The sequence below is a fragment of the Sodiomyces alcalophilus genome (genome assembly GCF_042370955.1).
Source record: "Sodiomyces alcalophilus JCM 7366 unplaced genomic scaffold ACRALscaffold_10, whole genome shotgun sequence".
NCBI lineage: Eukaryota > Fungi > Ascomycota > Sordariomycetes > Glomerellales > Plectosphaerellaceae > Sodiomyces > Sodiomyces alcalophilus.
The window spans coordinates 334,397-358,801 of NW_027263541.1; the positions used below are offsets into that span (position 1 = coordinate 334,397).

The following is a 24,405-nucleotide window of genomic DNA, read 5'->3' on the forward strand; positions in this document are numbered from 1 at the left end:
TGGCTTATATACGTTGTAGAGCTGCACAATAAGCATATGCCTCGTAAACAGACACTGACTACTTTGATGTAACTTTCCCCTAGTCTTTTAAAGTAGGACTGGGTTATTTGTATTTGAACTTGATGGCACGTTTTACGCGGTCAGGTCACGACTCGTCACTTGTGAGTACCTGTAATTACTCTGTACATGTGCCTGTCAAATGCAGGGGGAGCGGGGAACAGGCTGGACAGTGGGTCGGTGCTTATGTAAACATGTCCTTTTATTATGTACTTCGCGTCATGACAGTGTACAACGTACGTTGTACTTTGTCATCATCTTGGGATCGAGTCGCGATCGAGGTGCAGCAATTCTTACGAGTGCTCCAGTGAGTGTAAATGTTGACACCACTACCTCTGATAGCAGTACGAACACATAACAGAAGCACCACCTCCATCTTCTCTACTATTCAAACGCCAGGAAATATGCTCCCGTCACAAACCGAGCCAGCGCCACGCTCAAACGAGGCAAAATAGCAACAATATCCAAAATCACATGACAATACGTTTTACCGACCCTTAAACGCCCTGATGCGAGTCGTCAATCTCGATAATACCCTCATTATACATCTCCCGCGCAATGGGATACACCGCCCGCGCAAAGTTGCTCCGCCTTTCCAGCACATAGCGAGGCGTAATGTGCTTAAACCCCGTCACCTTATGCCCAAACCGATGAGGGCTAAAGGCGTGGAGCATGTAAGACCGTGGCCAGTCGCGCTCCCACGAGGGGGAATCCCCCGGCCTCTCCCACCGGTCCGCAAAACCTTCGTCGAAACCCGGCAGCGCATCGCCCTGCGTCACGTTGGCCAGATTCGACGGCACATCCTCATGGACGGCGAACAACATGTCGTTGTCCTCGGCGTTCCAGCTCCCCGGCGCGAACGCCTCCCTCTCCATGATGAGCGCCTCCCCCGGCTCGGCCACCAGCCGCTCGGCAAACTTGGTAATCACCTCGTTGCTGTGCGTCGTCCACCCGCCCGTGTACGCCTCGTGCATGCCCTCCTCCCACAGCGCCATGAGTTTCCCGCCCGCCACCGACATGAACACGCCGCTGTTCACCTGCCCGCCCAGCTGCCGGCCCGCCACCGCCCGGAACCCGCTCTCCCGCAGCACCCGCACGTCGCGCAGCGCGTGCACGTCCCAGTCGATGTACACGCCGCCCAGCTCCCGCACCGCCTTGACCCGCACAAAGTCCGACTTGTGCTCCAGGTCCTGTATCTCCCTCCCGTTATCCGCGTGCGTCGGCACCTCGGCGTGCCGCACTTCCAGCCCCGGCATGTTGAAGATGAGGCCGTCCCATTTCCCCGACGTGCCGTTGGTTGCGCGGTCGACCGACGACGCGTGCGCGTTGGTGTGCAGGTACATCTTCTCGGGGTTCCAGTGCCGCCACGCGGCGTAGATGGAGAGGTAGTGGCTAAATCGTAGGCCAAAGTCGGCGGCTGGGTCGGCGAGGACGTAGACGAAGTGCACTTGGTTGGGAATGTACCCTCGGTCGCTGGATATTGGGCTGCCGCTTATGCCCTTGCAGAGGCTCGCTGTCGCGGCTGTTGGGAGGTGGAAGTGCTCGTCGCGGAAGAGGAAGAAAAAGACGAGGACGAGGAGGAGGGCGAGACCAGAGGCCAGGATCTTGATGTACAGTCGACTCGACATGTCAGGCGGCGCGGGACTTGCTGCCCAGGTTTGACTGCGATTGGGATTTTATGTCTCGGATGGGGAGGTTGATAAAAAGTCGAAGATATGGCTGATGTGAAGATGAAGGATTCAAAGCAGGACCGGACCCCCAGTTAATATCTCCCTTTGCGCCCTTGTTGAAAGCGGGTTTGAACAAGGAACGAGTAAGTTGTGCTACCCTACTACAGCGTACCGAGGCTTTCCCCATCTTTAACAGTATACCCAAGGCCACGGAAAAGAAACGGTCGGCGGCAATTCCTCGCCTTGCGTCTGCGCAAGTAGGCCATCGTGCCTCATTCACCATTTTCTGCATGCAATACATCTCCTCATGGCAGCCGTCCAATAAGAGATACAGATATAGAAGAAATCACACGGCCACAGCCGCCCTCGGCTTGATTGAAGAAAACTGAGAACGCACCAATACGCACGCGTGGGGGCGACGCTTAACAAGAGACCCGGCGAATAGGGGACGATACCGACGGAGCGGGCCGCGAATAGGTACAACGTAGCCCCTGAGAATGTTGTTGCCAGTTTTTCGAGGCATGAAATTCACTTGGCCCGGCGCATGATATTATCTGCTCCTGCAGTTCCAGTTCCACAGATTCTCGTCAATTCTTCACACCCACCTCCCGCCACGTGATGAACCCAAACTCCCGTCGGCCAAACTCGAAATCTACATACTATTATCCGTCTTGCTTTGAAGACTGATAGATAGTAGTAGCTCAGATTCAGAAATTCGATAACCCCCCCCTACCTCGGCACCACCCTCGCAACCATTCCAGAATGGCCTTCACGAACCAGGCCGGCGACTACCTGGGTCCGCTCACAACGTCATGGTCCATGCCCGCGGCATGCTCCTACATCATCCCATTGTGTTCCACCTGCCAAGTGGGCTTTCGCGGCCAGGGATGCTCTGCTGGCTCGCCCGAGGATAACACTGCATGTTGGCCTCCCGCCCAAGACGTCGCCACGCCGGACCCTCCGTTCCTCGGCTGGGGCTTCTACTCGCCCGGTATCGCTTGTCCCACGGGCTACACTTCTGCTTGCACTGCAGTACACGGCCAGCCTCCAGAATGGGACATACAGTTCCAGCTCCGCCCGGGAGAGACCGCTGTTGGGTGTTGTCCGACGTAGGTCCCTTTTCTTTTCCTTTTTTTACCCCGTGCCCTTTGTGGTTGTCATGCTTAGGTGCTCGTCTTGGATTGTTTTGCCGCCATTTCTCTTGGAGTGTACGAATCTAACGTTCTGTTTCAAACCGTAGGGGATACCAATGTACCAACCAAAACGGCAATACGTGCATCGCCATAGCGTCGACGTCAACCAACGTGCCCTACGCAACATGTGACGGCGCCGACGTGGTCGAGCCGACTCTCAAACCCTTTCCGGACGTCGTGACTGTGTCGCGCACCACAATGGACTCGGATGCGAGCACATCCTACACCATCACGGGCACGTTTACACGCACCATGACGCTCCTCGCGCCCATGTTCCAACTCAACTATCAGGCAACGGATATGACAAGTAAAAAATCATCCGCTGGGCCCCGCGAATCGGAGACTCTGTCGGATGTGCCAGCGGACGCTACACAAGATGCGGGAAACGTAGGAAACGAGCGGGAACCTGCCGAGGCAGGAGGTCCGTCGCTCTCGGGTGGCGCATGGGCCGGTGTTGCCGTCGGAGCCGTGGCCGGGCTATTCTTGCTGGGGGCCGTTGTCTGGTTTGTCGTCAAGAGGAGGAGGGCGCAGAGGGAGTGGAAGCCGGAGGACAAGGGAGCTCCAGGTGTCGCGGCCCAACCAGGCGGACCCGCCATGTACACTGTGTACGAGGTAGAGGGAGCAGGAGTGCACACGGGAGTGCACGCAGGAGTGCCCGGGCATCCCGGTGACGGGCATTCCGTGAGAAAGGAGCCGACGGAGCTGCCAATCCAGTTGTCTGCGGAGTTGCCGGGAGACAGCCGGGGGTGACGGCAGTAACGGGCCCCCTCGCTGTTGGATGTAGGAGGACATATCGGAGAGCTTCAAGAGTCGGGTTGACGCCGGGAAGACATAGACTTGGCACGCGATGCCCATTTATACTGATACCTCTAGCTCAGGACGCGAGATGATGCTAACTCTTGTTTGGTGCCCATGCAGTGACACAGCACAGACTAAGGCTTGTCTCGCGGAGGAGTTGAACACTCAAATGCTAGGCTGAACAAATGGAATAACTGTAAAGAGTGTGCATTATACACATCGATTCATTGCTGAGTCTGCCGGTCGGGCCGGGGGCATCGTCAGTCAAAACCGTCCGTTGAGTCGTTGAAGGATGGCAAAGAGTTCCTTTTATGCCAAGAGTATTCACCCAAGAAACATTCAGCTGCCGGGAAAGAACTCGCAAACCAGAACACGATAATGGCATTCTGTACCGACGCGATCCGAGACTCATCTCATATACACCTAGTTCTGTTCCCAGGTTCGTCAACTCTAGTCGGAAAGCCTCCTGGTCACGCTGTACAACGGACTGAACCGTTCGGTAATCGTGACGACTTGGCTGCAGGTGGGCTCGATCTGGGCGCCGCCCGTGGGTTGGGGGCGTCGCCTGGTCGGATCCGCGCTGGGTCTCGACCCAGATGTACTCGGCAATAGAACGTCTAGAGTGGGAATAGTGTCTGGTGAACTGTCGGGTGTTTCAAGTCACGTGATACGGTAGTCACGTGACAATGTAGTCACGTGACACTGGCAGCCACTTTACTTGTCCCGTTCTTGATGCTTACATCATGGTCAACTTGCTCAAGTCTCATCACAGCTTATCATTACGTTCAAACATGAGACCCGGAGAGTCATGCCTCCTTTACTACACAGATGCATATGTGACATGCGCCCAGCTAGGTCTCCTTATAACTAGCCTATCTTCAGACCCTTCTTCATCTTTACCCACCGTGCCTTGACCGACATGGATGGGGCATGGGGTTATCCCAGGGTATCAACCCCTCAAATGGTTCATCCGCCGGGGCGTAGTTCAAGACGAGCGCTTTCTTTGTTTTCCTGGGCACAATCTTGCTCATATGAAACCTCACAAGTCGCTCGTTGCTCAAGATGTACCGCGCAGCAAACTGGTACAGCAGGTTAGGCCACGCATGCAGCCTCCCCATCATGGCCGATTGCCTGGCGTCGGCTTCGAGCGCCCGGATGCGCAAAGCCCGATACTCCTCGAACAAGCCGTCCAAAGTCTCCGCCGAAGGAGGGACACCGACACCCCCGACGACGGCCCCACGGAGCAGGTTGCACAGCGCCACGATGTCCTGCACGCCATTGTTGAACCCCAGGCCGGCATTGGGCATGAACTTGTGCGCCGCGTCGCCTGCGATCACGATCCTCCCTCCCCAGCTCCACCGCCGAGCAATGCCCTCCTGGAGGTCGGCCATGCCGTGCGTCAAGCGCAGCTTGAACGTGTCGCGGACGGTAAGCGTCCCGTTGAGGACAAAGTCGTCGAACAGGGCCACGTATCGGTCCACGTCCTCCTCGCTGTAGCGGTGCCGGTCTGTCGTCGGGCCGCCGGCCATCTTCTCGTACAGGAACACCCAGGCCCGTTCGATCCCCGTGATGTACATGCTGGAGAGGTCCCTGTGGGTCGTCGCGCAGGCCAGGCCGGGCGCTTCGTCGGCGGGCCGCGCGAAGCTATACCACAGGCAGCGGTAGGTGGCGGGGAAGGGGCGCTCGGGATCCCAGTTTGGTGCGAGGGACGGGTCCTTTGCGAGGGCGAGCTTGCGCATCAGACGGCGCGTGGTGCTGTGTACGCCGTCCACGCCGAGAACCATGGACCCGGCGTAGGACGTGCCGTCGGAGCAGGTCACCGTCACGCCGGTGTCATCGGTGGTGATGTCGGAAACGGACTTGCTGAGGTGGTACCGCTCCTTGGCGTCCTCTGGAAGCGAATCGTACAAGGCCTGCACTAGATGGGCGCGGTGGAAGGCGATGAGGCCTGAACCGTGACTTGTTTTCGTATTAGCGCTGTGGGGCGGATTGCGAGTTCAAGACATGATAACGCTGGTGAGGCTTTTAGAGGTAGACTAAAAGAGGTTGGTGTGTGTTCGCGCCTCGCTTACTTCTTTTTTATAAGCTTTGGAGCTGTGGTGTCCTGGTATTTTCTCCCCGTCCGCAGGTAATTTCTTGATCTGCCGATTACGGCCGAGATGGGCTTGATGCGGTGGTACAGGCCCAGCTGGTGCATGACGCGCAGGTTGGCTGGGCCGAGGACCATGCTGCAGCCTTCGTCGAGGACAACATTGGCCCTCTTTTCGAGCACGACAAAGTCGATGCCGGCTTGGTGGAGGGCGTGGGCGGCTGTGAGACCATTAGGACCACCACCGGCGATGATGACTTTGAATTTGTCCGTGTGAGCGCCCATTGGGCTCTTTTTCGACGTGCTGTTTATTTTATTTTTCTTTTCTTTCTTTCCTTGCTGTCAACTGCCGCGTGGGGATCCAGGATAGAAGGGGTGGGTGTACCGTGTTGTCTGTCTTGGCGTACTGAGGTTGACGATGGGCGCAGTCGACAAACTAAAATAGATATGTCCAAGCCAGAAGGGAAGGACGTTGTATGGGTCGGACTGTTTGATCTGGAGGCAAGTGAGGCGATAGCTGGATAGGATAGTGCGCTCCTTCCCGCGGCCACGTGAAGAGTTTACCATGTCCCTCTTATTATTACCTTGCTCGTAGACTGTTCCATCCCACGATCCCAATGCGTGTAGCGTGTGTAGCGGGTCGGTCGGGTGGGTGGCTTGATCCTGCACTGATCATCCAGGATCCATATACCAGGGATCCGAGAATCAGTAGGCAATGCATAGCTAGAAATGCTAAGATTGAATGGATGTCAGTTTTCAAGAGCAACAGCTGATGCGCACTTCACAACGAAGCTGATGATCAGGTCTCGTCGCCAAGATAACATTCGTCCAACACCAGAATCCCGAGTCAACGGCACACACAATCTGTAGCGTGGCCATGCACACAACCTGGGGAATCTCAACTGCCCAGGGCGGAGACTGGGGTTCGGTGGGACGTTTGAAACAATGGGCTCGGAAAGCTCGGGTCACGGCAACTTCGGGATGGGGCCCGGGCAATACCCGCAAGTCCAACGGGAGATTCCGTTCCGGGACACGATCTTGGTCGCGCCGACTTTTATGAACTTGAAGACATATGTACTACATTGTACGTTGTACGTATTTCACTAATTCCACAGCCGAGTTCAACGCATAGTATGAAGTCAGTAGAGTAGTAATAGTGTGTGATCACAATGATCTAGGAACAAGTTGAGGACATGCCATGCCAACACTCGTGGCCTGCTCAACATCAATCGCCACCAGCCTTGCCTGAGACAGCAAAAGTCGGATCAATGCAGGGTTCCAGTCTTTACGTATGTCATCCGAGGCTTTGTGGAATAACAACAACCACAATTGGTTCCGGTAGCTCAGGGGTAGAGCAATCGCCTGCAGTGTCTTCGGACAAGCCAGCGATAGGTCAGGCGTTCGAATCGCCTCCAGAACTCGCTTTCTTTTTTGCTTTTGTCAAGTCTCCAATATTAGGGGCCGAGTAGACGTATACAATCCCCGGCCGGTGGACTTGTCGGTGCTGGACATGGTTTCTCCACTTCTCCGTTCCGTAACACTAACACCGGGCAACGTCCAGAGGGTGTGAGACGGCAGTAAGTAAGCCCGGCAAGGCACGGGCGTCCTTTTTTTTTTTTTTTTTCTTCTTTCTTTTTTCTTTTTTTTCTTTTTTTTTCTTTTTTTTTTCTTTTTTTTCTTTTTTTTTCTTTTTTTTTTCTTTTTTTTTCTTTTTTTTTTAAGGAAAATAATAATAATAAAATACTAAACGAATGCTCGATCACCTTGTCTACTTCGTATTCTCCCCGTCTCCCTTTTATTAAACCTGATGCAGCACTAATGTTCAGTGGTAGTTCAATTTCAAGCTGTCATTGCTGAAACATACAGGTATCGTTCCCCTGGACGCACTCACTATGAGGTTGTTAGTCTCGCTCTCAGTGTCCAGGGCCTCGCCAGCTCCTTCATAGAGACCGCCGCCAAGATGGAAAGCCCACAAGAACCTGAAGCAATACAACCCTCATGGGCATGCTCGTCTCTCTGTCCATTCCTTTCGTTTCACAGCAAGGAGATATAGGCCAAGAAGCCATGCAAGATGAATGGACTTGGGCGTATTGCCGTATCACCAACTCACGCGACACATACATCCCAACGATCGACCCAACGTCTTTCCATTTTAACTACGGAGCATTTATAGCGTAAGGGGAGAAAATGGCAGGAGGCCGTCCTTGCTCCGCGCCATGGACGATCCTGGTTACAAAGCGATGTGTCGATCGCGAACCTGTTGGAGCGGCTATACGACGCATTGTCCTGTAGGATTATTACCAGGTCACGCCAACTGATCGGCACTCGCCACGCGTTCGTCTCAGGGTCTTATGCGCTGGTCCAGGTATGCTTTTCACAACTGCCGACGTTCCACTGTCCCCGTGGTTAATCTATCTCGATATTGTCCCCTCGTCGCATCCCATGTCCTGAAACAGCATCTCAAAGACGACGAGGCGACTGGATCCTTCGTGGTTTCATGTTGGGACGAGACCCCGAGGTGACTTGTGAGAGTGACTGGGGATCTGGGGTCCTGGGTCGGAAAGAGACAATGCCTGAATATATAAGAAGGGACGGACCGTCTCGTTGATTATAAGTTCATGACCATATCTCGTGCACCAAGCCCTCTCTCACTTGTGCCCCATTCATTCCACCCCAATCCAAAGAAACATTGAAACAAAGAGACACGAAAGCCATGACCAAGTTCAGTACCATCGCAGCCGGCGCCCTCTGGGGCCTCCTCACCGCGTCGACCGCGTCGGCCCACTACGTCTACAGCATCCTCGTCATCGACGGGCAGCAGACGCCCGACTGGCAATACATCCGCCAGAACAGCAACAACATCCAGCCGCACAAGGAATTCCTGGTCGGCCCCTCGGACGACTTCCGGTGCAACGCCGGGTCGCAGGGCAGCGCCCCGCACACGGACGTGGCGGTCATCGGGCCCGGCACGCGGCTCGGGTTTAAGCTCTGGAACAACGGGCAGATCCTGCACCCGGGCCCGTCCACCATCCACATGTCGCGGGCGCCCGGCGACGTCCGCGACTACGACGGCAGCGGCGACTGGTTCAAGGTGTACGAGGACGTCATCTGCGGCCCGCAGCACCCGCTCCAGGATACCGACTGGTGCAGCTGGGACCAGGCCGTGGTCGAGTTTACCGTGCCCCACAACACGCCGCCGGGCCAGTACCTTGTTCGCGTCGAGCATATTGCCTTACATGGAGCCGAGAGTGGCGATACCGAGTTTTACTTTACCTGCGCCCAGGTTGAGGTCACGGGTGACGGTAACGGTAACCCTGGCCCGCTGGTGAAGATCCCCGGCCTTTACGATTCGAATGATCCCGCCCTCCGCTTTTTCATCTACGGCGCCCAAGAGTACCCTTATAACCAAGTCGGCAGCCACACTGTCTGGTCGGGTTAGATATACCATGGGGACAGGGGAAGAAGGAGCGACATGAGAGGATGGTCGCGTGGTGGACGGATGAGATTGAGGCAATTGGTTTCTTGATTCCCTGCCGTCCTGAGATATTTGCCTCTTTGTCTTTTCATTGATAACTCTTCAACCGAGCCAGACAATGGTTACCTTATATAATACGTGGTAACGCATCAGCCAAGACTTTGTCAGCTTTGAGAGGCTCGGCCTTACCAATTGCCATAGGAGTTAAATCCGAAAAGTAGTTTTGTGTGAATGACGTGTTTGTCCCTATTTATTAGGCGATCCCCATTTATTAGGCGATTGCTTGTCCGAGGTATTTGGTTGCTGTGGATGACTGGGTTAAACATGTGATTGAACAAGAAAAGGGACGGCAAAGGGTCCAAGACAGATGCAGCAATTGGGCACGTGATGCATTGGGAAATATGTTTAGCAACCATTATCAGGAGACAAATCGAATGACGTCAAAGTCAGATGCTGGGAATTTAGAGACGAGAGGGCAAAGAAAGAATGAGATGGGAAGAAGGGGGAAAGGAGGGAGAGGGGAGAGTGAGAGAGAGAGAGAGTGGGGGGAAGAGGGGGAAAAAAAAAAAAGGAAGAGAAAAAAGAAAAGAAAGCTAGTTCCTATTTTGGTGAACCGGTACAACGGAAATGGACATGAACCCCCATGAAGATCCCCACAGACCGGGGTCCTCCAGCCGATTAAACGCTGAGGATGCACAACGTGCTGGGATTGGGCTCTCTGATTGGCCGGTGTATCTGGCAGATCGTCGGGGCTTGGCTCTTCGGGGAGGTGAAGGGGAGCCGGGTCGGTATTGCCATCTTGACGTCGTCGGCCCATGACTAGACGTTTGATGAGATGGAGGCGTCAGTACGGCTGTGTCCCAGCAAGTGGGTATGGGTATCCGTATAGAGATGGCGAGAGACCTTTCAAAAGAGAGACGATTTCTTCTGTTTCGTTTCTTTCTCTTTACCTCTTCCTCACCTCGACCATTCTCTCTCTCATTGAACCGAAAAATTGCCGGGTGAAAAATCTGAGGGGGAAAAAAAACACACGAAAAACCTCCTCAGCCCCTCAGCTTTTTTTCTTGGCCTCTGCACGACAGCCCACTTAATTCTCTTGCTTTGCATCTCGGACTGGCCTGTTGCGGGTCAAAGCCACTCACCAGTGTGGACACAATTCTTCACTCAAGTTAAAAGAAGAAAGAGCTCACGCGACACCCAAGCCTCTTGTTGTTTTCTCCTTCGTCTTCTTCAACGAGACATCCGCGAAGCAGACGGAGAAGAGAAAAACATAGAGAGGTGCTGCCGCGACATTACCGTCGCCAACCCCTTCCCTCATCATGGTCGCCTTCCCCCAGTATGACTGGATCCTCGCCATCACGAGCATCGCCTTTTGTGGGAGCTCCTTTGGTAACGGTGCCAACGATGTCGCCAACGCATATGCCACCTCGGTGGCCGCCCGCACCCTGACCATGCCCCAGGTCGGCGTGCTTGCCATGATCACCGAGTTTGTCGGTGCCGTGGCCATGGGGTCCCGCGTCACCGGCACCATCAAGAACGACATCATCGACATCAACCACTTTGCCGGCAGCCCTGCCGTCATCATGCTCGTCATGGGCTGCACCGAGGTCGCCTCGGCCTCCTGGCTCCTGCTGGCTACCAAGCTGGGCTTCCCCGTTTCCACCACCCAGACCGTCATCGGTGCCCTCGTTGGCGCCGGCATCGCTTCGGGTGCCCGTGTCTCCTGGAATTGGCGAGACGGCAGCGTTTCCCAGGTTGCCGCCTCGTGGGCCATCGCCCCCGCCATTTCCGCCGGTTTCTCCGCCATCCTCTTCGCCACCCTCAAGTTCTGCATCCTCGAGAGGGCGAATCCCCTGGAAAAAGCCATGCGTGCCATTCCCTTCTACCTCGCCTTCACCGGCGCCATCCTGGCCCTCTTCATCACCGTTGAGGCCCCCGGCGCCCCCAGCCTCGAAGAACTCGGTGCAGGCACCGCCACCGGTATCGTCCTGGGCGTCTTCTTCGGCCTCCTCCTCATTGCATACGTCTTCTTCCAGCCCTACTTCCACCGCGTCGTCATTCGGAAAGACCCCCGCATCCGTCCCTGGCACATCCCCCTGGGCCCCTTGCTCTGGAAGGACGACCCACCTCTGTACTTCCCCGGCAAGGGCGACTCCATCGTGGTCGACTACTACGAGAGCGCCCACGGCGACGAGTCGTCCGAGTCGGAAAAGGACCCCAAGACCTTCGAAAAGTCGGGCGACGGCGTGCTGCTGTCCGGTGGCGGTCCCGGCGAGCAGGGTCTCAACAACAAGGAAGCGCGCGGTGATTACTCCACTTCTTCGTCCGGAAATGCCAGCAGCAGCGCCACCCCGCCGGTCCCGACCCTCGAGGACGTCGAGCGAGGCAACGTCCTCACGGCAGACATGCCGGTCCGCCGCCGCCGCCGCAAGCCCGAACCCGAGGAGCGGTTCCTCGCGCCCACGGCCCACCTGCCCGTCTACCACCCGCAGCGCCAGTGGAGCCTCCTCAAGTACTTCTTCCTGCAGGGCGTGACGCGCGACTGCGTGACGCACAGCTCGCAGGAGCTGGCCCACGTGCACGGCCGCGCGAAGCGCTACGACAACCGCGTCGAGCACCTCTGGACGTACGCCCAGGTCGTGAGCGCCATGATGATGTCCATCGCCCACGGGTCCAACGACGTCGCCAACGCCGTGGGGCCGTGGGTGGCCTCGTACGAGGTGTACCGCGACGGCCGGGTCGCCGAGGACGTCGACACGCCCGTCTGGATCCTCGTCATCGCCGGTTTCCTCCTCGGCGCCGGCTTCTGGTTCATGGGCCACCACATCATCAAGGCCCTCGGGAACAAGATCACCCAGCTCAGCCCCACCCGCGGTTTCGCCATGGAGCTGGGTGCCGCCATCACCGTCTTGCTGGCCAGTCGGCTCGGGTTGCCCGTGAGCACGACGCAGTGCCTGACGGGCGCCGTCGTCGGTGTGGCGTTGATGAACCTCGATGTCGGCGCTGTGAACTGGCGCCAGTTGGTCTGGATCTTTAGCGGATGGATTCTGACCTTGCCTGCGGCCGGCCTGATTTCTGGCTTGTTGACCGTCATGGCCCTTAATGCTCCGCAGTTTCTATGAAAAGGATCGGTCAAAAGGATTTTGGGGTTATGGAGTTTTGGTTTGATTTGTCCTGAGATGGGTGAAGTTTTGAATTAGAGGGATCCAAAAGGAGGATGGGAAGCATAGCGATCATGTTGGTACAATGTTAGTATGCATACAACGTAATGACCTTTTTTTTTTTTAACCCGAGACCAGTAGACTCATGTGGAAACTCATGGGCATGTTTATTCAAATGTCGAATGCCGACATCGCCATTGTGTCCATGGGCTACATCTTGGACAGTCTTGATGCGAACGATTATTGGCCTGCTAGGGACCTCCACGACGGTACAGTTCTAAACTCGCGGGCAAAGACGCTGCAGCACCGTCTCTGTCCCGACGAGTCGCAACCTGGATACAGAACTGGGAATTCGTGTCGGTATGTGATCACGATGTTAGCGACATGGTCTTGCGCTGGAAGCTAGGTGCGGATCAGCAGTTCATTCGTCAACACCCTTCAGTCTGGCTTGGGTTCAGAGTGAGACGGGAAATTGCGTCTTGACTGCGTTTCGCCTGAGCATTTCCTCTTCGTGTGGATTCTTTACAGTATGTATTGTTTGTTCAGTCCAATTTCCCAACCATAGGCAAATGGAAGCGTAGATGGGATGGATATCTTCCGTAGACCCGACCCAGGGATTTCCCGTCGTCGACCTTCCGGGTTCGCTGAGCAAGCCTCAATATGTACGTATGTAGTGGTTTTGCTGAGGCGATGCGCCAAGGCCGTCCGAGTCTTTCGAGTCTTTCGTAATGGGATAATGGGGGTCGTGGCGATTTATAACCAAGTGCAAAATGAAGAAGCCATCTTGGGTTTGTGAGTAATACCTGTACATAATAATACAATAATACAATAGGGTTAGAAACAGAAAAGGCACGTGCGTGTGTGGGCTCAGTTCGCCTAATGACCAATAGTACTGAGCGGGATAATTTCGGCTCACTCGAGCGCAAGACGCTAAACCAGTTTAACCCGGTCGGGCGACGGGACGTGCCACGAGTCGACCCTCCGTTAGAGGGAAACGAACCAATCGCACAAGGTGAATTGACGAGGTACGAAGTACTCCGTACCTGTACGGATACGGACGCTTTTTCGACTTTTCTATTCCATGGGATTTCTCTTCCACAACCTAATTATTAGGATATTCACCTCGGAATTAACCTCAAAAAATACAGACCATGCGATAAGTAATACACTACCTCCAATCCGAAACTCGTCTTGTCCTCCTCTACCAAAGAATGAAAGAGTAATACCAAATGTCGAGCTAATATCGCTAGTTACCGGACGCTTGGGCTCTCCTTACAACGGACTCGAACACCCCCGCCATGCTCGCCATGGCCAGACAGGGATTGATCCAATGCACGAATCGACGCAGTCGTTCGTCAGAGAAAAGTCGACGATGAATCCTTAGTCCAGGGGAACGAAACCCCAGACCCACTGGCCCCTTGCCGACTAGTACGAATCAGGGTCGAAGCCCCCTGTCCATCTTGTCTGGAAGAGGGGAACGACCAGCCAAGATGGATTCGAGTCGAGAGACGAGCGACGCTCAACCTGTGACTGGATAACTGATGGACCGTTCCTCTGCATGGATGCATGGATCCCTCGCCGTCTCGCCCACACGTCCCGTCCTTATTCTTTCTGCTCTTCTATGCAGCTGCATCAATGTCGCAGTAGGTATTGTATTGCACCCCTATTCCCCATTCCCAGGACGAATCTCCAGCCTCTTTTTCCTCTCCCGCACGTTTTCCTCTCCTTCCTTATTCAGTCTTTGCCGTTTCTTCTCATCCATTCATTCCATCTCCCCCTCATTCCTACCGCGGCTTTCTACCCGCCACCAGCGTTCACTTTATCCAGTCCATTCCTTATTCTTTCCCCCGTTACTCCTCACCCTCTTTTCTCCGCCGTCCTATCCTTCGGCCCGTCAAGTCCCTCGTTCGACCAACCACCCTCAATTTCGCTGGACCCGAGGAGACAGTTAACCAAGCGTCGCAAGATCCTTCTTCATTCCGTCTTTCTCGCGCATCGCATCACCTTGAACCACTCAGCCGCTCCCAAAAACGACGCCCTCCATCAAAGACAGCGCTGTCATATACATTCCACACCTCACCTTACACGCCATCGGACCACCTCCGGGACCCTCGAAGAAAGGAGAAAAAGCCAAAAGGATAAACACCCCACCCACTGGCTTCTTCGCTTGTCATCCTTCGCATCCCTTCCAGCCCTCGACCGACGACGACAACAAAACCCCACAGTCACAATGGGCAGCTTCTTTGACCGCATCCAGACGTCAATTCAGCAAAAGCTCGAGCTCTTCCGGCTCGAGCAGCGCTACACCCGTCGTCGCCACCGCCGGTCCACCTTTGTCTCCAACGCCGTCTACGTGGACGGCGAGTACGTCTACCAGACCCCCAACAGCACCGGCTCCTCCTCTTCCTCCGATCCTTCCACCCGCGTCGACGCCCTTCACCAGTCCGAACACCAGGCGGCCGCCTATGCGGCCGCCGCTGCCAAGGAGAAGCGACTGACCCGTCGCCTGTCCAGCCTGGCCATGCCCCGGAGGTGATTTCTTGCCAATTTCGTCGGGACCATGAGACGAAACCTCCGACGGGGAGCATCTGAGCCATTGGAAGGGTCACTTTCCTCTGCCTTTTGCTTCCCAGTCTCTATTTTTTATATTCGTCTTTCGTTTAGACCTCCATCTGGGGCACGCATAGCTTGCGCTCGATCCAAGCTAGCCATTTATCTTCTTTTTTCTACCCCTTTTCGGATGCTTCTCCGCTGGGAGGACAGCCTCGGAAACCGTGCGACAACAAACCAAAAAGACACAAAAACAACCACCACGACGCCGACGACTATCAAAAAAACAGACCGACTTGTTTGCTTAAGCACTTTTTTGCTTTGCGAAGATAGTTATGAGACGAGACATCCTCACGATCATCACGTCAGTCATTATTCGCCCCGGGCAGACGTTTTTCGTCTGATTATTCTTTTCTTTCATTCTTTACACGGCTTTTATTATTGTTGCCGAAATCATACGAGGAAATCGCGGGAGTTTTCATCGACCACAGGACGGCAGAGGGATCCCATCTCGCACTTCTTTTTTTCTTCGCTTCCCTTGGGTTGGGCTAGGTGATGGCATGGCATGCCTCGCTGCACCAGTTTCCATTGCATTTCCATTTTGAAAGATACCTTGTTTTAGTAATCTGGCTAGTATGGGATCCCTCCTCGCCGTACTTGGACGCCTCACCGTCCGGTGTCGTGGGGGGCTACTTGGGATGGACGGGATGAAAAGGGGTCTTGGGCATGCCACCAGCAAAGCCTCCAGATGAACCAGTCGTCGACATTCTCAAGCTGTATATAGTTATGTAGGATCATTGTCCAGTATCGACGTGATAATATCACGGGGTCTACCAGAGACTGCTGGGTGGATCGGGAGGCCAAGGCGCGAAAGGAGAAAGCAAGCGAATTGCCAATACAAATACAAATCAATTCATCAATCCCGTTCCCTCAAGTGGCACATGCAAGCTCGATATGACTGACGCCAACGCCTGGTAGGTGAGACATTTCGGCAAATGGACAATCGAGGCGAGGGAGAGTAAGTTCTTCAACCAGCCACGCGGCGTCATGCCGCTGACATAATGATGTACCGAGCACTTTGTACCTCCGATCCGGGCGTGCCCACTTGGACCTTGTCTCACATCTTTTCTACGAAGTACGAATACATCTTTTCTGAGATGAATGTCGGCGTCTGCACGATCCGTGGACAGCCGAAATGCGGGCACTACAAGCCGGTCCAGCTTTAAATTGGGGACCGCATATAGTCGATCTGCGTACGTCTTTTCCGAGTTCCATGACGAATTGAATATTCGTACATTCAAAGTAGCCGTCTTCAAGCCACCAAGTCTATATAGTAAACCACAAACGCAACGAACCCAGAACCGATTTTCCCTTCTGATCACTCACTGAGCCTGGATTCCCAATATCTCTTCTCACTGCCCAACTGAGTCTCTTGGAATATTCCATCGACAGCGCTTAGCACTTGCTGGGGCAGCAGGTCTGGTGGAAAAGTTAGTAACCAGATATCCCGACTCCCTGTTAACTTCAAACTTGTCGTCTTATATGTGTAGTCGTATCTCGGAAAAGGGCCGGAAGCTCGTCAGTGTAACTCTATCTACAGCTGTGTGGCCCCTTGGCTTGACCCTCGAGCCGCCACCGCGTACCATGCCGCAACTGAGCTGTCTGGTCACCTTATATATATACCATGGAATCTACGTACACTTTGTATCCATACACGACTCTAGTTGTACTAGTCTGCCCTTTCTCATCAAGCGGACGAGTCGACGACGTACGTACGTACGCCCAAATTCCGCTGCTTGGCGTGCTGCTTTCAATCGACCTCGCTGTCAGCCTCCCAGTCACTTGATTCCGTTGTTCGTTGCACAACAGCTTGCAGGTCGCGAGCCAGAAAGTCAGAGGACCCCGGAAAGACAAGGCAAGGCGTCTCGTCTCGTCTCGGCTTTTCTTCAAATTCCGCGGCTCGAGGCCACAAAAGCGCAATCCACCCTTGGTCACTGGCGATTTTCGCAAGCAAAAACGTCAAGTCATATAACATTGATCACACCACACCCGTTCCCTCCTGCAAAACATGGCGTTCTACGGCATCATCTCCCGCAACGTCAAGCCGATAGCCCTCGGCGTCATGTTCCACAGCACGCCCATCGCGCTCTTCTTCCCCCACGACTCCGAGTACGCCTTCTGGGTCAACTGCTTCTCCGTCGCCCTGCTGGCCGTCTTCCTCCGCTTCCTCCTCGCCTTCAGGCCCGCCCTGGAGAGGAGCGTGTGGTCGGTCGCGGTCTTGCGGGCGGCACTGAAAGTAGGCCGCGTTTCCGAAGAGGACGGTGGTCATGTGAATGTCCGATTGCGCGGGACTGATGATGCAGCTGCGAAACAGAAGCTTAGTGTTAGGACACTACCTTGGGCCCTGAAGCCCTTTGGCACCGCGCCCCTGAGTCACGTCAATGAGTCTGTGCAGATTTATGTCCTGCGCGCCCGTCGCGCCATGTATGAGGTCCTCATTGCCTTTGTGGGGTATCTTTTGTGAGTCTTGTCGCCCCTGATAAGTTAATATGCATGGTCCTCGGCAACTTCTTCGTCTCTCTTGCTGGCTCATGTCTCTGGTTAACTAACACGTAAACAGGTTGGTTGCGGTTATGACGCTGAACATCGGCTACTTTGCCTCGGCACTCGTAGGTGTCTTCATTGGGACACTCATCATGGGCGGCGGTACTATTGGCGAGGGTATCCCTCCGGCTGTTGACTTCCAGCCCTATAATAGCCGTCGATAGGTAAGCTGCTATTTACGAAGAGAAGGGTAGAGTGATGGCCATTTGCTGGGTGGAGGAGAAAATCATCGGAAGTGAAGGAGCGACATGGAGGTCGGAAAGGGGGGGATCCATCCACAAAGGACGACATTTCTCTCCTGCCTGTATATTAGTTAGTTTCGAGGATATTGTGCGGGTTGGGTTGTATTAACTATATCAAGTATATTCATGGCCATGATTCATCCGGGTCGGGATACCATCGCCGTAGACGGAACTGCCAACCTGGCAGATGCCATATTCTAAACATCCTCAGGCTTCCCAGAGTCGCCAATGTGTCTAAAAATGGGAGCAATATCTAGAACAGATTAGCTCGGTACAGCTTGGTTTCCTTAAGTGTTGCAGCGAAAAGGTAAAACAGAAAAATAGGGAAATGGTCGGCGTATTGGTGAGGCTGGTAATTAGTCAATAGAGGTTGGTTGTAATGAGATGTACATAAAAGGCTAGGCCCGCGAAATCAGTAGTTGAATCAGCACAGCTGCTGTAGTTTCATTTCCCAAGTTCAAATGAATTCTCCATCTAGTCTAGCGTCCGAACTATCTGGAGCACCTCGCTGGTGGGCGGTTAAAGTGGAAGGGCGGAGGGGCCGGAGTGGGCACGTGGTCTTATACTCCGGCCCCGGCCCGGCAAGTGCCCCGGCCCCACTGAGTCTCGGGAACTGGAGTCCCGAGACGACCTTACAACCGAGCCAGTAGTCTAGACACAGACAGCCATGCTCTACAGTTCCATTTGAGTCTGCAGGTACTTAGAAGAGAGATATGTACTATACTCTCAGGAAGTTGTTATCAGGTATCACCTAGTTGCCTTTAGATGCTACGTGACAAAGGGACAAACCACGTCAATACATAGAATCAGACGCAGTTGGGTTGCAAGCATTGGGCGCGTTGGTTGTTTGATTCTTCTTAAGACTGTCTCTTTTCTTTCTTTTCCCTTTTCTTTTCCTACGCATGGATTTGGGTAGAAGTTGCTTGGGTACTCGCCCAGGGCACCGGCTACTGAGTGTTGCCGTGGTACTACACAAGTTGAGGCCGTGATTTGGTCAAACAAAACATTCTGACTCCTCGCCGGGAGGGTTTGAACGTCGTGTGGAAGCACCGTTAGCCCTGATCTGTAAGTCTCAATACGAAATACATGATTGCCGTGGACTGGTTTGCCGCCCTGGGTCGTTAACCTCCATCGTCAGGTTGATTAGCAGCAGGAAGGTCGGAGAACTGGCAGTCTGAGAATCCAATGGGGAAGGCCTTACCTGCACTGCAATCACAAGACTATTCATCCCATGCAAGTGCCATAGGTCAGGTGAGATATAGGTCAGATAATGAATGGAGCCTCTAATCACTAATAGGCGAGTGATTAGAGCACGCGCACCCGACTCGGATATTGTCCTCTCTCGATCCTTCCCTGGACTTGTATCCTTTGGCAATCACGACCCTGTGCGTAGTTCGTTTACCAAGCTTACATTACTTTTAAGAAGAGCAAATATAACACCTCTCGTTATAGCCCCATACCACCGCCTCGAAGCAAAATCTCCGGCGGGACAGAGCAGCAGAAGCCCAGCAAAGAGCATTCCCACATCTACGCAAAATGGCATCTCCCCTTCCTTACAAATACATGTTTAAGCCCTCGTCTGCACGCCCGGAGCGACCGGAGAACATCATCCCCGTGAGCCTCCTTTGAGCTCCTTGAACCCTACGAGCCGTGGAACTGACCCGACTTCACAGTTTATTCTAAAAGACCAATTCGAGATACAAACTGTCCTTCTTATTGGCGCTGTAATGCAAGGCATTCTTTTCTGGCTCTTCCCAGCCAAGTTCGCTGTGGTCCCCATGATCTTGGGCTTCCTATACACGGTCATTCCAACGCTCCAAGCTATCCTGATCCCCTCGGCGAACCCATATCTCAAGTACACCATCTCGGGGCCAACCACGGCGCTCCTCCCCATCCTACCGGAGGGCAAGACGCGCTACCGCATTCCCCCCGCGGCGTCCCCCCAAAGTCACCCCTGCCCCTCGGGCACCGTGGTTCTCCACCTAGGCGTCCGCTTCAACCACCCCCTCGGCGTCCTGAGTCCCGGAGGCCACGACGTGGGCATCCTCTTCCGCGACATGAATGACAAGCTCGAAGTCTCCGCCCGCGAGGGGACCCCCGACTACGGCTTCCTGGGTCTCTCGCACTGGCGCGCGGCCGAGCGCGCGGCTAAAAACACCCAGATGACCGTCTACTTCTTCCGCGACCTGGCCGGGTTGCGCCGGTTCGCGGCCGGTCCGGTCCATCGCGACGCCATGGCTTGGTGGGACCGGGTCGCGGCTCGGTATCCCCACATCGGCATCTTTCATGAGGTCTTCGCTGCCCCGCCCGGGGCGTGGGAGACGATGTATGCCAATATGGCGCCGACACTGCTTGGTGCGGTTAGTGTACCTGTCGAGGGCGGTAATAGGGGCGAGGGGAAAGGTGACGAGAAAAAGGGTGAATTCATGTCGCCTCTTGTGGACGCCAGGGGGGTGGGACTGCGATCTATGGATCAGCGCATGGGAAGGGCCAGAGACTGATGAGCTTTGGTAGATGAACACCAGCCTCAAACGGGTTCACGTTGTCTAAGTGAGCGAGATAAGCACGACAGATCATCGAAATGAGACTGACAAATGAAACAAGGCGTCGTTGGAGGGGGGTGGTCTCGTGATCCTCCAACGATGCAAGTGACTTTTCCGTCTATGAATCTATGATAAATCGACAGTGGATATTCGAATCACTACATCGTACAAACCGGTATCCAGTAACGTCAATTGTTACAAAGCATATGGGCAATCATGTCGACAGCTTGATCAAGGCTTTTCCAGGGGCCCTCTGGATCGTTCGTCGGCCCCAGTCCCCTCCTCCATTTCCTTCCTCGCCACCTCCTCAATCTCCTGCCTTGCCTCCTCCTCAATCTCGTGCCTCGCCTCCTCCACCTCCTCCTCCTCGTCGTGCTCAATCAATGTTTCCTGGGCTGCAGGTTTGTCAGAAGAAGTGAAGGAAAAGCGAGTCGCCGCAGAGGAAGGCTTACCACTCCAGAGCTCGGCGTACGGTCCCCCCCTATCAATGAGCTCTCGATGCGTGCCCATCTCCGCCACCCTGCCCTCCTTCAGCACGATAATCAGGTCCGCGTCGAAGATGGTCCGCAGCCTGTGGGCGACAAAGACGCTGGTCCTCGACTTCTCGCGGAGGATGCTGTTAATGTTGCCCATCAAGGCCTGCTCGGTGTGCGTGTCCAGGGCGCTCGTCGCCTCGTCGAAGAAGAGCAGGGGCGGGTCCTTGAGCAGGAGCCTGCTGACGGCCAGGCGCTGCTTCTCGCCGCCCGAGATCATCATGCCCCGCTCGCCCACCTTGGTCTGGTAGCCCTCGGGGAAGCCCTGGATGATGTCGTGGATGCGGGCGCGCTGGGCGGCGGCGATGACCATTTCCTTGGACGCCGACATTTTCCCGTATCGGATGTTATGCTCGATGGTGTCGTTGAAGAGCGGCGTGTCCTGGGGCACGACGCCGATGGACTCGCGGAGGGAGTCGACCGTCACCGACTTGATGTCTTGGTCGTCGATGGTGATGCGGCCGGACTGCGCGTCGTAGTAGCGGAAGAGGAGCCGGAGGAGGGTCGACTTGCCACAGCCGCTGGGGCCGACGACGGCGACCTTCTTGCCGGCGGGGATGGTGAGCGACAGGTTGCGCAGGATGGGCCGGTCGGGGTGGTAGCCAAAGGTGACGTTTTCGAATTTGATCTCGCCGCCCTTGGAGAGCTCGAGGGGCTTGGCGTCGGGGGCGTCCTTGATGGAGACGTTGACCTTTTGCAGGCTAAAGAGGGTCTCCATGTCGAGGAGGGACTGCCTGAGCTCTCGGTACACGGACCCCAAAAAGTTGAGAGGCGTGGAGAGCTGGAAGACGAGCTGGTTGATCATGACCAGGTCGCCGACGGTCAGGGTGCCCTTTGTGACGCCGTCGGCGGCCATGTACATCATGGCGGTCAGGGCGGTGGAGAAGATGATGCCCTGGCCGCTGTTGAGGAGGGCCAGGGAGGTGGCGACGTTGATGGAGCTCTTCTCGTAGGCCAGGAGGGCCTTGTCGTAGCGGGCCACCTCGAACTTTTCGTTGTTGAAGTACTTGACGGCCTCGTAGTTGATGAGCGAGTCGACGGCGACGGTGGAGGCCTTGTTGTCGGCGCCGTTGGCCTGGCGCCTAAACTTGGTGCGCCAGGCGGTGGTCCAGATGGTGAAGGCGGTGTAGGCGGCCATGGTGACGGCGGTGATGGCGGCGAACTTGGCGCCGTACTGCCAGGTCAGGATGCCGCAGACCATGGTGATCTCGAGGGCGGTGGGGAAGATGTGGAAGACCATGCTCGTCAGGAGGAAGCTGATGCCCTTGGTACCGCGGTCGATGGCCCGGGTCAGGCCGCCCGTCTGCTTGGTGAGGTGGAAGCTGAGATCGAGGCGGAGGAGGTGGTCGAAGACGTTGCGGGCGACGTTCCGGATGGCCTTTTGCGCGACCGAGGCGAAGACGGCGTTGCGGAGTTCTTGGGAGAGGGAGGCGCCGATACGCGTCGCACCGTAGGCCAGGATCATGGTCCCCACGACGGTGACGGCGGTGGCACTGGTGCCGGTGACGTCGATGTTCAAGGTATCGACGATGCTCTTGAAGTAAAAGGGGACCTGGACGTTGAGGACCTTGCCGCCCACCAGCAACGAGAGGGCGAGGCCGACGCGGAGCTTGGCGTTGAGGTTATCCTTGGGCCATAGGTATCTCGACATCTCTTTCATGATGGCCCAGTCCGCTTTGCGCTGCTCTTGGGCCGTCTTTTGTATCGTCGCGAGAGGGTCGACCGATGGTTTCTTGGGGGATGGATGGGGCCCGCGAGATGCGTGGCCGGGCTTTTTCGTCTCATCAGGGTATTTGTCGGGTGGGTCATCTCGGAACGACCGATAGAAGCGTACTGACAGCGGGTGGTGTATGGAGGGGAGCTGGGGAAGCCGCCGTGCCGAGCCGACTCGCGGGGTGTAGGAAGTAGCCGCGAGTCCTGCCCGACGACAGGCAAGGCATAGCATGCGCGGCATCGTGTGTGTGTATTTCTCGTTCAGGCACCGATCATTTTTGCGCCGAGCGCTCTACTTCGCGATGATTCCGTCCAGCCAGCTGATGGAGCGCGTTGGGCGCAGGGTCGGGGGTGGCAGTCGGAGAGCGGGCACGAGGATCTGAAGACCAAGTGAGCGAGGGACGGAACCAATTATAGCACGTCAAGCAGACGTGCGAGAGCCGAGACCTGTCCAGTTCCAGCAAAACGGCGAATATGGCTCGTTGTCGGTAAAGACGGGGATGGTTGGTTGCGTGAAGCTCCGTGGAGGGATTTCCGCCGCACACGCCCGGGTCTTTAGCTGTAGCCTGTGGGCGATGATGCAATTGGCTCGGGAGTCGGCTCACCGTTTCTCCGATCCGTCAGATTCGAAAAGTCTCCAATGACCAATCGTAGGTTTTCAACGGATTAGTAAACGGTTTAGTGGAGCAGTGGTACGATAAGATCTGCGATAAGATAAGATGGTGCATTGTGATTAATAAGCGGATGCCGGATGAATTGCCGAGGATGGGATGTCATCTTATTAGACTCGTAGTCAACAATTCTTACAGTTTTCTTGTGACACTCACCAGAATCAATTCAAACGCGTTCCCACAGAGATCCAGGCGCGTTTCACGTGAACTTCTACGGAATGCTCTAGGAAGCTGAAGCGGATGAACTTGCATTCTAGGAAGCTGGGAGATATACTGAGGTCAGTACTGACTAATCGCTAGACACGGAGAACATGTTCATGGTTATGTTGGCTCTGAACCCATCCAGCTAGTCTCAGTCATTCACCCGTCTAGACATGAACATAGTTCAATTCGGACTATATAACCAGGTAGCTCGCGGTGTCAGGTCGAGACAGGATTGAGCCCAGATGCCAGAATCCGCGCCGTCGGACGTGCTCTGACCCTAGGTCACGGCATCCATCTTCTCGACGGCTGCTCTCTCGAGAGGCATATGACTTTGAAATATCTGTAACTGAAGTTGTGTTGAACATAACCGAGCGTTTCGTTTGCCTTGTTCAGCCTTGTTTTGTTTCTTCTTTTGTTATATATGCACATGTGTTCTAAAGACTTAGTAGACAGACACTTTGTGTAGAGCTAATCGTGCAATCTATGTTGACATGGCGTTCAGGGGGATTCGGTGAGGTTCATACTTGTAACCACCCCGGGACTCTTATTCCATTGCTGCTGACCCCTAGCAAATTGCGCTGGCATTTCCCGGCGATGGCATTTCCCGGGGCCAGAGAGACCCCAATTGAAAAACAAAAAAAAAATACGTTCCATAACTCAAGGGAAGGGAAAGGAGAGAGCGGGACGGGAAGTCTTAGCTTCGGTCCGAAGCAAGTAAGGTGGTCTAAGAGCATGGAGTACAAGTTCTTAAGATACATGTAGTGTATGGCTTTACCACACTTACATGTGATGGAGATACGCCGCACATGTCTGTCATCGTGGTGATGCGCAACTTGTCGCAATTCCAGAGGCTTCAAGTTCACCAAGGTTATGCTTGGTCACGCACAAATAGGTCCCAGCGC

General features: G+C 55.0%; 13 protein-coding genes and 1 non-coding gene across 14 annotated transcripts; 9 read left to right on the plus strand and 5 right to left on the minus strand.

The window, feature by feature from the left end:
- Window positions 1-122: 122 nt before the first annotated feature.
- On the plus strand, window positions 123-512 carry ACRALDRAFT_213516 (uncharacterized protein; the record flags this gene model as incomplete). Its single annotated transcript, XM_071024089.1, has 4 exons — window positions 123-161; window positions 206-233; window positions 286-364; window positions 419-512. The coding sequence occupies 4 exons, from the start codon at window positions 123-125 to the stop codon at window positions 510-512; spliced, it is 240 nt and encodes a 79-aa protein (XP_070871061.1).
- Window positions 513-554: 42 nt separating this feature from the next.
- Window positions 555-1,993, minus strand: ACRALDRAFT_1078144 (glycosyltransferase family 32 protein; the record flags this gene model as incomplete). Its single annotated transcript, XM_071018732.1, has 2 exons — window positions 555-1,522; window positions 1,900-1,993. The coding sequence occupies 2 exons, from the start codon at window positions 1,991-1,993 to the stop codon at window positions 555-557; spliced, it is 1,062 nt and encodes a 353-aa protein (XP_070871062.1).
- A 375-nt stretch (window positions 1,994-2,368) lies between these two features.
- Window positions 2,369-3,903, plus strand: ACRALDRAFT_1078145 (uncharacterized protein). Its single transcript, XM_071018733.1, has 2 exons — window positions 2,369-2,836; window positions 2,968-3,903. The coding sequence occupies exons 1-2, from the start codon at window positions 2,490-2,492 to the stop codon at window positions 3,668-3,670; spliced, it is 1,050 nt and encodes a 349-aa protein (XP_070871063.1). The 5' UTR covers window positions 2,369-2,489; the 3' UTR covers window positions 3,671-3,903.
- A 711-nt stretch (window positions 3,904-4,614) lies between these two features.
- ACRALDRAFT_1037200 (uncharacterized protein) lies at window positions 4,615-6,092 on the minus strand (the record flags this gene model as incomplete). Its single annotated transcript, XM_071015052.1, has 2 exons — window positions 4,615-5,677; window positions 5,791-6,092. The coding sequence occupies 2 exons, from the start codon at window positions 6,090-6,092 to the stop codon at window positions 4,615-4,617; spliced, it is 1,365 nt and encodes a 454-aa protein (XP_070871064.1).
- A 1,047-nt stretch (window positions 6,093-7,139) lies between these two features.
- ACRALDRAFT_t286 lies at window positions 7,140-7,227 on the plus strand. Its single transcript has one exon. It is a non-coding gene; the product is annotated as a tRNA-Cys (tRNA).
- Window positions 7,228-8,520: 1,293 nt separating this feature from the next.
- ACRALDRAFT_1072932 (glycoside hydrolase family 61 protein) lies at window positions 8,521-9,246 on the plus strand (the record flags this gene model as incomplete). Its single annotated transcript, XM_071018043.1, has 1 exon — window positions 8,521-9,246. The coding sequence occupies one exon, from the start codon at window positions 8,521-8,523 to the stop codon at window positions 9,244-9,246; it is 726 nt and encodes a 241-aa protein (XP_070871065.1).
- A 988-nt stretch (window positions 9,247-10,234) lies between these two features.
- On the plus strand, window positions 10,235-12,568 carry ACRALDRAFT_2055516 (uncharacterized protein). The gene has a single exon (XM_071021746.1). The coding sequence runs from the start codon at window positions 10,602-10,604 to the stop codon at window positions 12,402-12,404; it is 1,803 nt and encodes a 600-aa protein (XP_070871066.1). The 5' UTR covers window positions 10,235-10,601; the 3' UTR covers window positions 12,405-12,568.
- A 2,105-nt stretch (window positions 12,569-14,673) lies between these two features.
- Window positions 14,674-14,979, plus strand: ACRALDRAFT_2030279 (uncharacterized protein; the record flags this gene model as incomplete). The annotated part of the gene is made up of 1 exon (XM_071020650.1): window positions 14,674-14,979. One exon carries the CDS (start codon window positions 14,674-14,676, stop codon window positions 14,977-14,979), a length of 306 nt encoding a protein of 101 aa, XP_070871067.1.
- A 467-nt stretch (window positions 14,980-15,446) lies between these two features.
- Window positions 15,447-17,028, minus strand: ACRALDRAFT_2023131 (uncharacterized protein; the record flags this gene model as incomplete). The annotated part of the gene is made up of 12 exons (XM_071020126.1): window positions 15,447-15,541; window positions 15,573-15,619; window positions 15,664-15,922; window positions 15,953-16,077; window positions 16,115-16,164; window positions 16,202-16,213; window positions 16,251-16,303; window positions 16,380-16,458; window positions 16,524-16,581; window positions 16,616-16,646; window positions 16,724-16,932; window positions 16,964-17,028. 12 exons carry the CDS (start codon window positions 17,026-17,028, stop codon window positions 15,447-15,449), a joined length of 1,083 nt encoding a protein of 360 aa, XP_070871068.1.
- A 33-nt stretch (window positions 17,029-17,061) lies between these two features.
- On the plus strand, window positions 17,062-17,761 carry ACRALDRAFT_1072935 (uncharacterized protein; the record flags this gene model as incomplete). The annotated part of the gene is made up of 2 exons (XM_071018044.1): window positions 17,062-17,513; window positions 17,614-17,761. The coding sequence occupies 2 exons, from the start codon at window positions 17,062-17,064 to the stop codon at window positions 17,759-17,761; spliced, it is 600 nt and encodes a 199-aa protein (XP_070871069.1).
- A 1,751-nt stretch (window positions 17,762-19,512) lies between these two features.
- ACRALDRAFT_2114016 (uncharacterized protein) lies at window positions 19,513-20,340 on the plus strand (the record flags this gene model as incomplete). The annotated part of the gene is made up of 1 exon (XM_071023658.1): window positions 19,513-20,340. A coding segment is annotated over one exon (828 nt), but the record flags the coding sequence as incomplete, so codon positions are not given.
- An 87-nt stretch (window positions 20,341-20,427) lies between these two features.
- Window positions 20,428-23,147, minus strand: ACRALDRAFT_1078147 (uncharacterized protein). The gene is made up of 2 exons (XM_071018734.1): window positions 20,835-23,147; window positions 20,428-20,777 (listed from the first exon to the last, which is right to left on the minus strand). The coding sequence occupies exons 1-2, from the start codon at window positions 22,867-22,869 to the stop codon at window positions 20,614-20,616; spliced, it is 2,199 nt and encodes a 732-aa protein (XP_070871071.1). The 5' UTR covers window positions 22,870-23,147; the 3' UTR covers window positions 20,428-20,613.
- ACRALDRAFT_213525 (uncharacterized protein) lies at window positions 22,901-23,356 on the minus strand (the record flags this gene model as incomplete). Its single annotated transcript, XM_071024091.1, has 4 exons — window positions 22,901-23,007; window positions 23,076-23,194; window positions 23,234-23,263; window positions 23,325-23,356. The coding sequence occupies 4 exons, from the start codon at window positions 23,354-23,356 to the stop codon at window positions 22,901-22,903; spliced, it is 288 nt and encodes a 95-aa protein (XP_070871072.1).
- A 23-nt stretch (window positions 23,357-23,379) lies between these two features.
- On the plus strand, window positions 23,380-24,132 carry ACRALDRAFT_213526 (uncharacterized protein; the record flags this gene model as incomplete). Its single annotated transcript, XM_071024092.1, has 8 exons — window positions 23,380-23,400; window positions 23,459-23,502; window positions 23,527-23,581; window positions 23,650-23,682; window positions 23,724-23,845; window positions 23,876-23,900; window positions 24,006-24,029; window positions 24,073-24,132. 8 exons carry the CDS (start codon window positions 23,380-23,382, stop codon window positions 24,130-24,132), a joined length of 384 nt encoding a protein of 127 aa, XP_070871073.1.
- Window positions 24,133-24,405: the final 273 nt, after the last annotated feature.

Coding starts and splice junctions, on each gene's coding strand:
- ACRALDRAFT_1078147 (XM_071018734.1), bottom strand. CDS start 22,869: ATGCCGCGCATGCTATGCCTTGCCTGTCGTCGGGCAGGACTCGCGGCT. Junction 20,778..20,834: donor GTACGCCGAGCTCTGGAGTG/GTAAGCCTTCCT, acceptor ACAAACCTGCAG/CCCAGGAAACATTGATTGAG.
- ACRALDRAFT_1078145 (XM_071018733.1), top strand. CDS start 2,490: ATGGCCTTCACGAACCAGGCCGGCGACTACCTGGGTCCGCTCACAACG. Junction 2,837..2,967: donor GCTGTTGGGTGTTGTCCGAC/GTAGGTCCCTTT, acceptor TTCAAACCGTAG/GGGATACCAATGTACCAACC.
- ACRALDRAFT_2055516 (XM_071021746.1), top strand. CDS start 10,602: ATGGTCGCCTTCCCCCAGTATGACTGGATCCTCGCCATCACGAGCATC.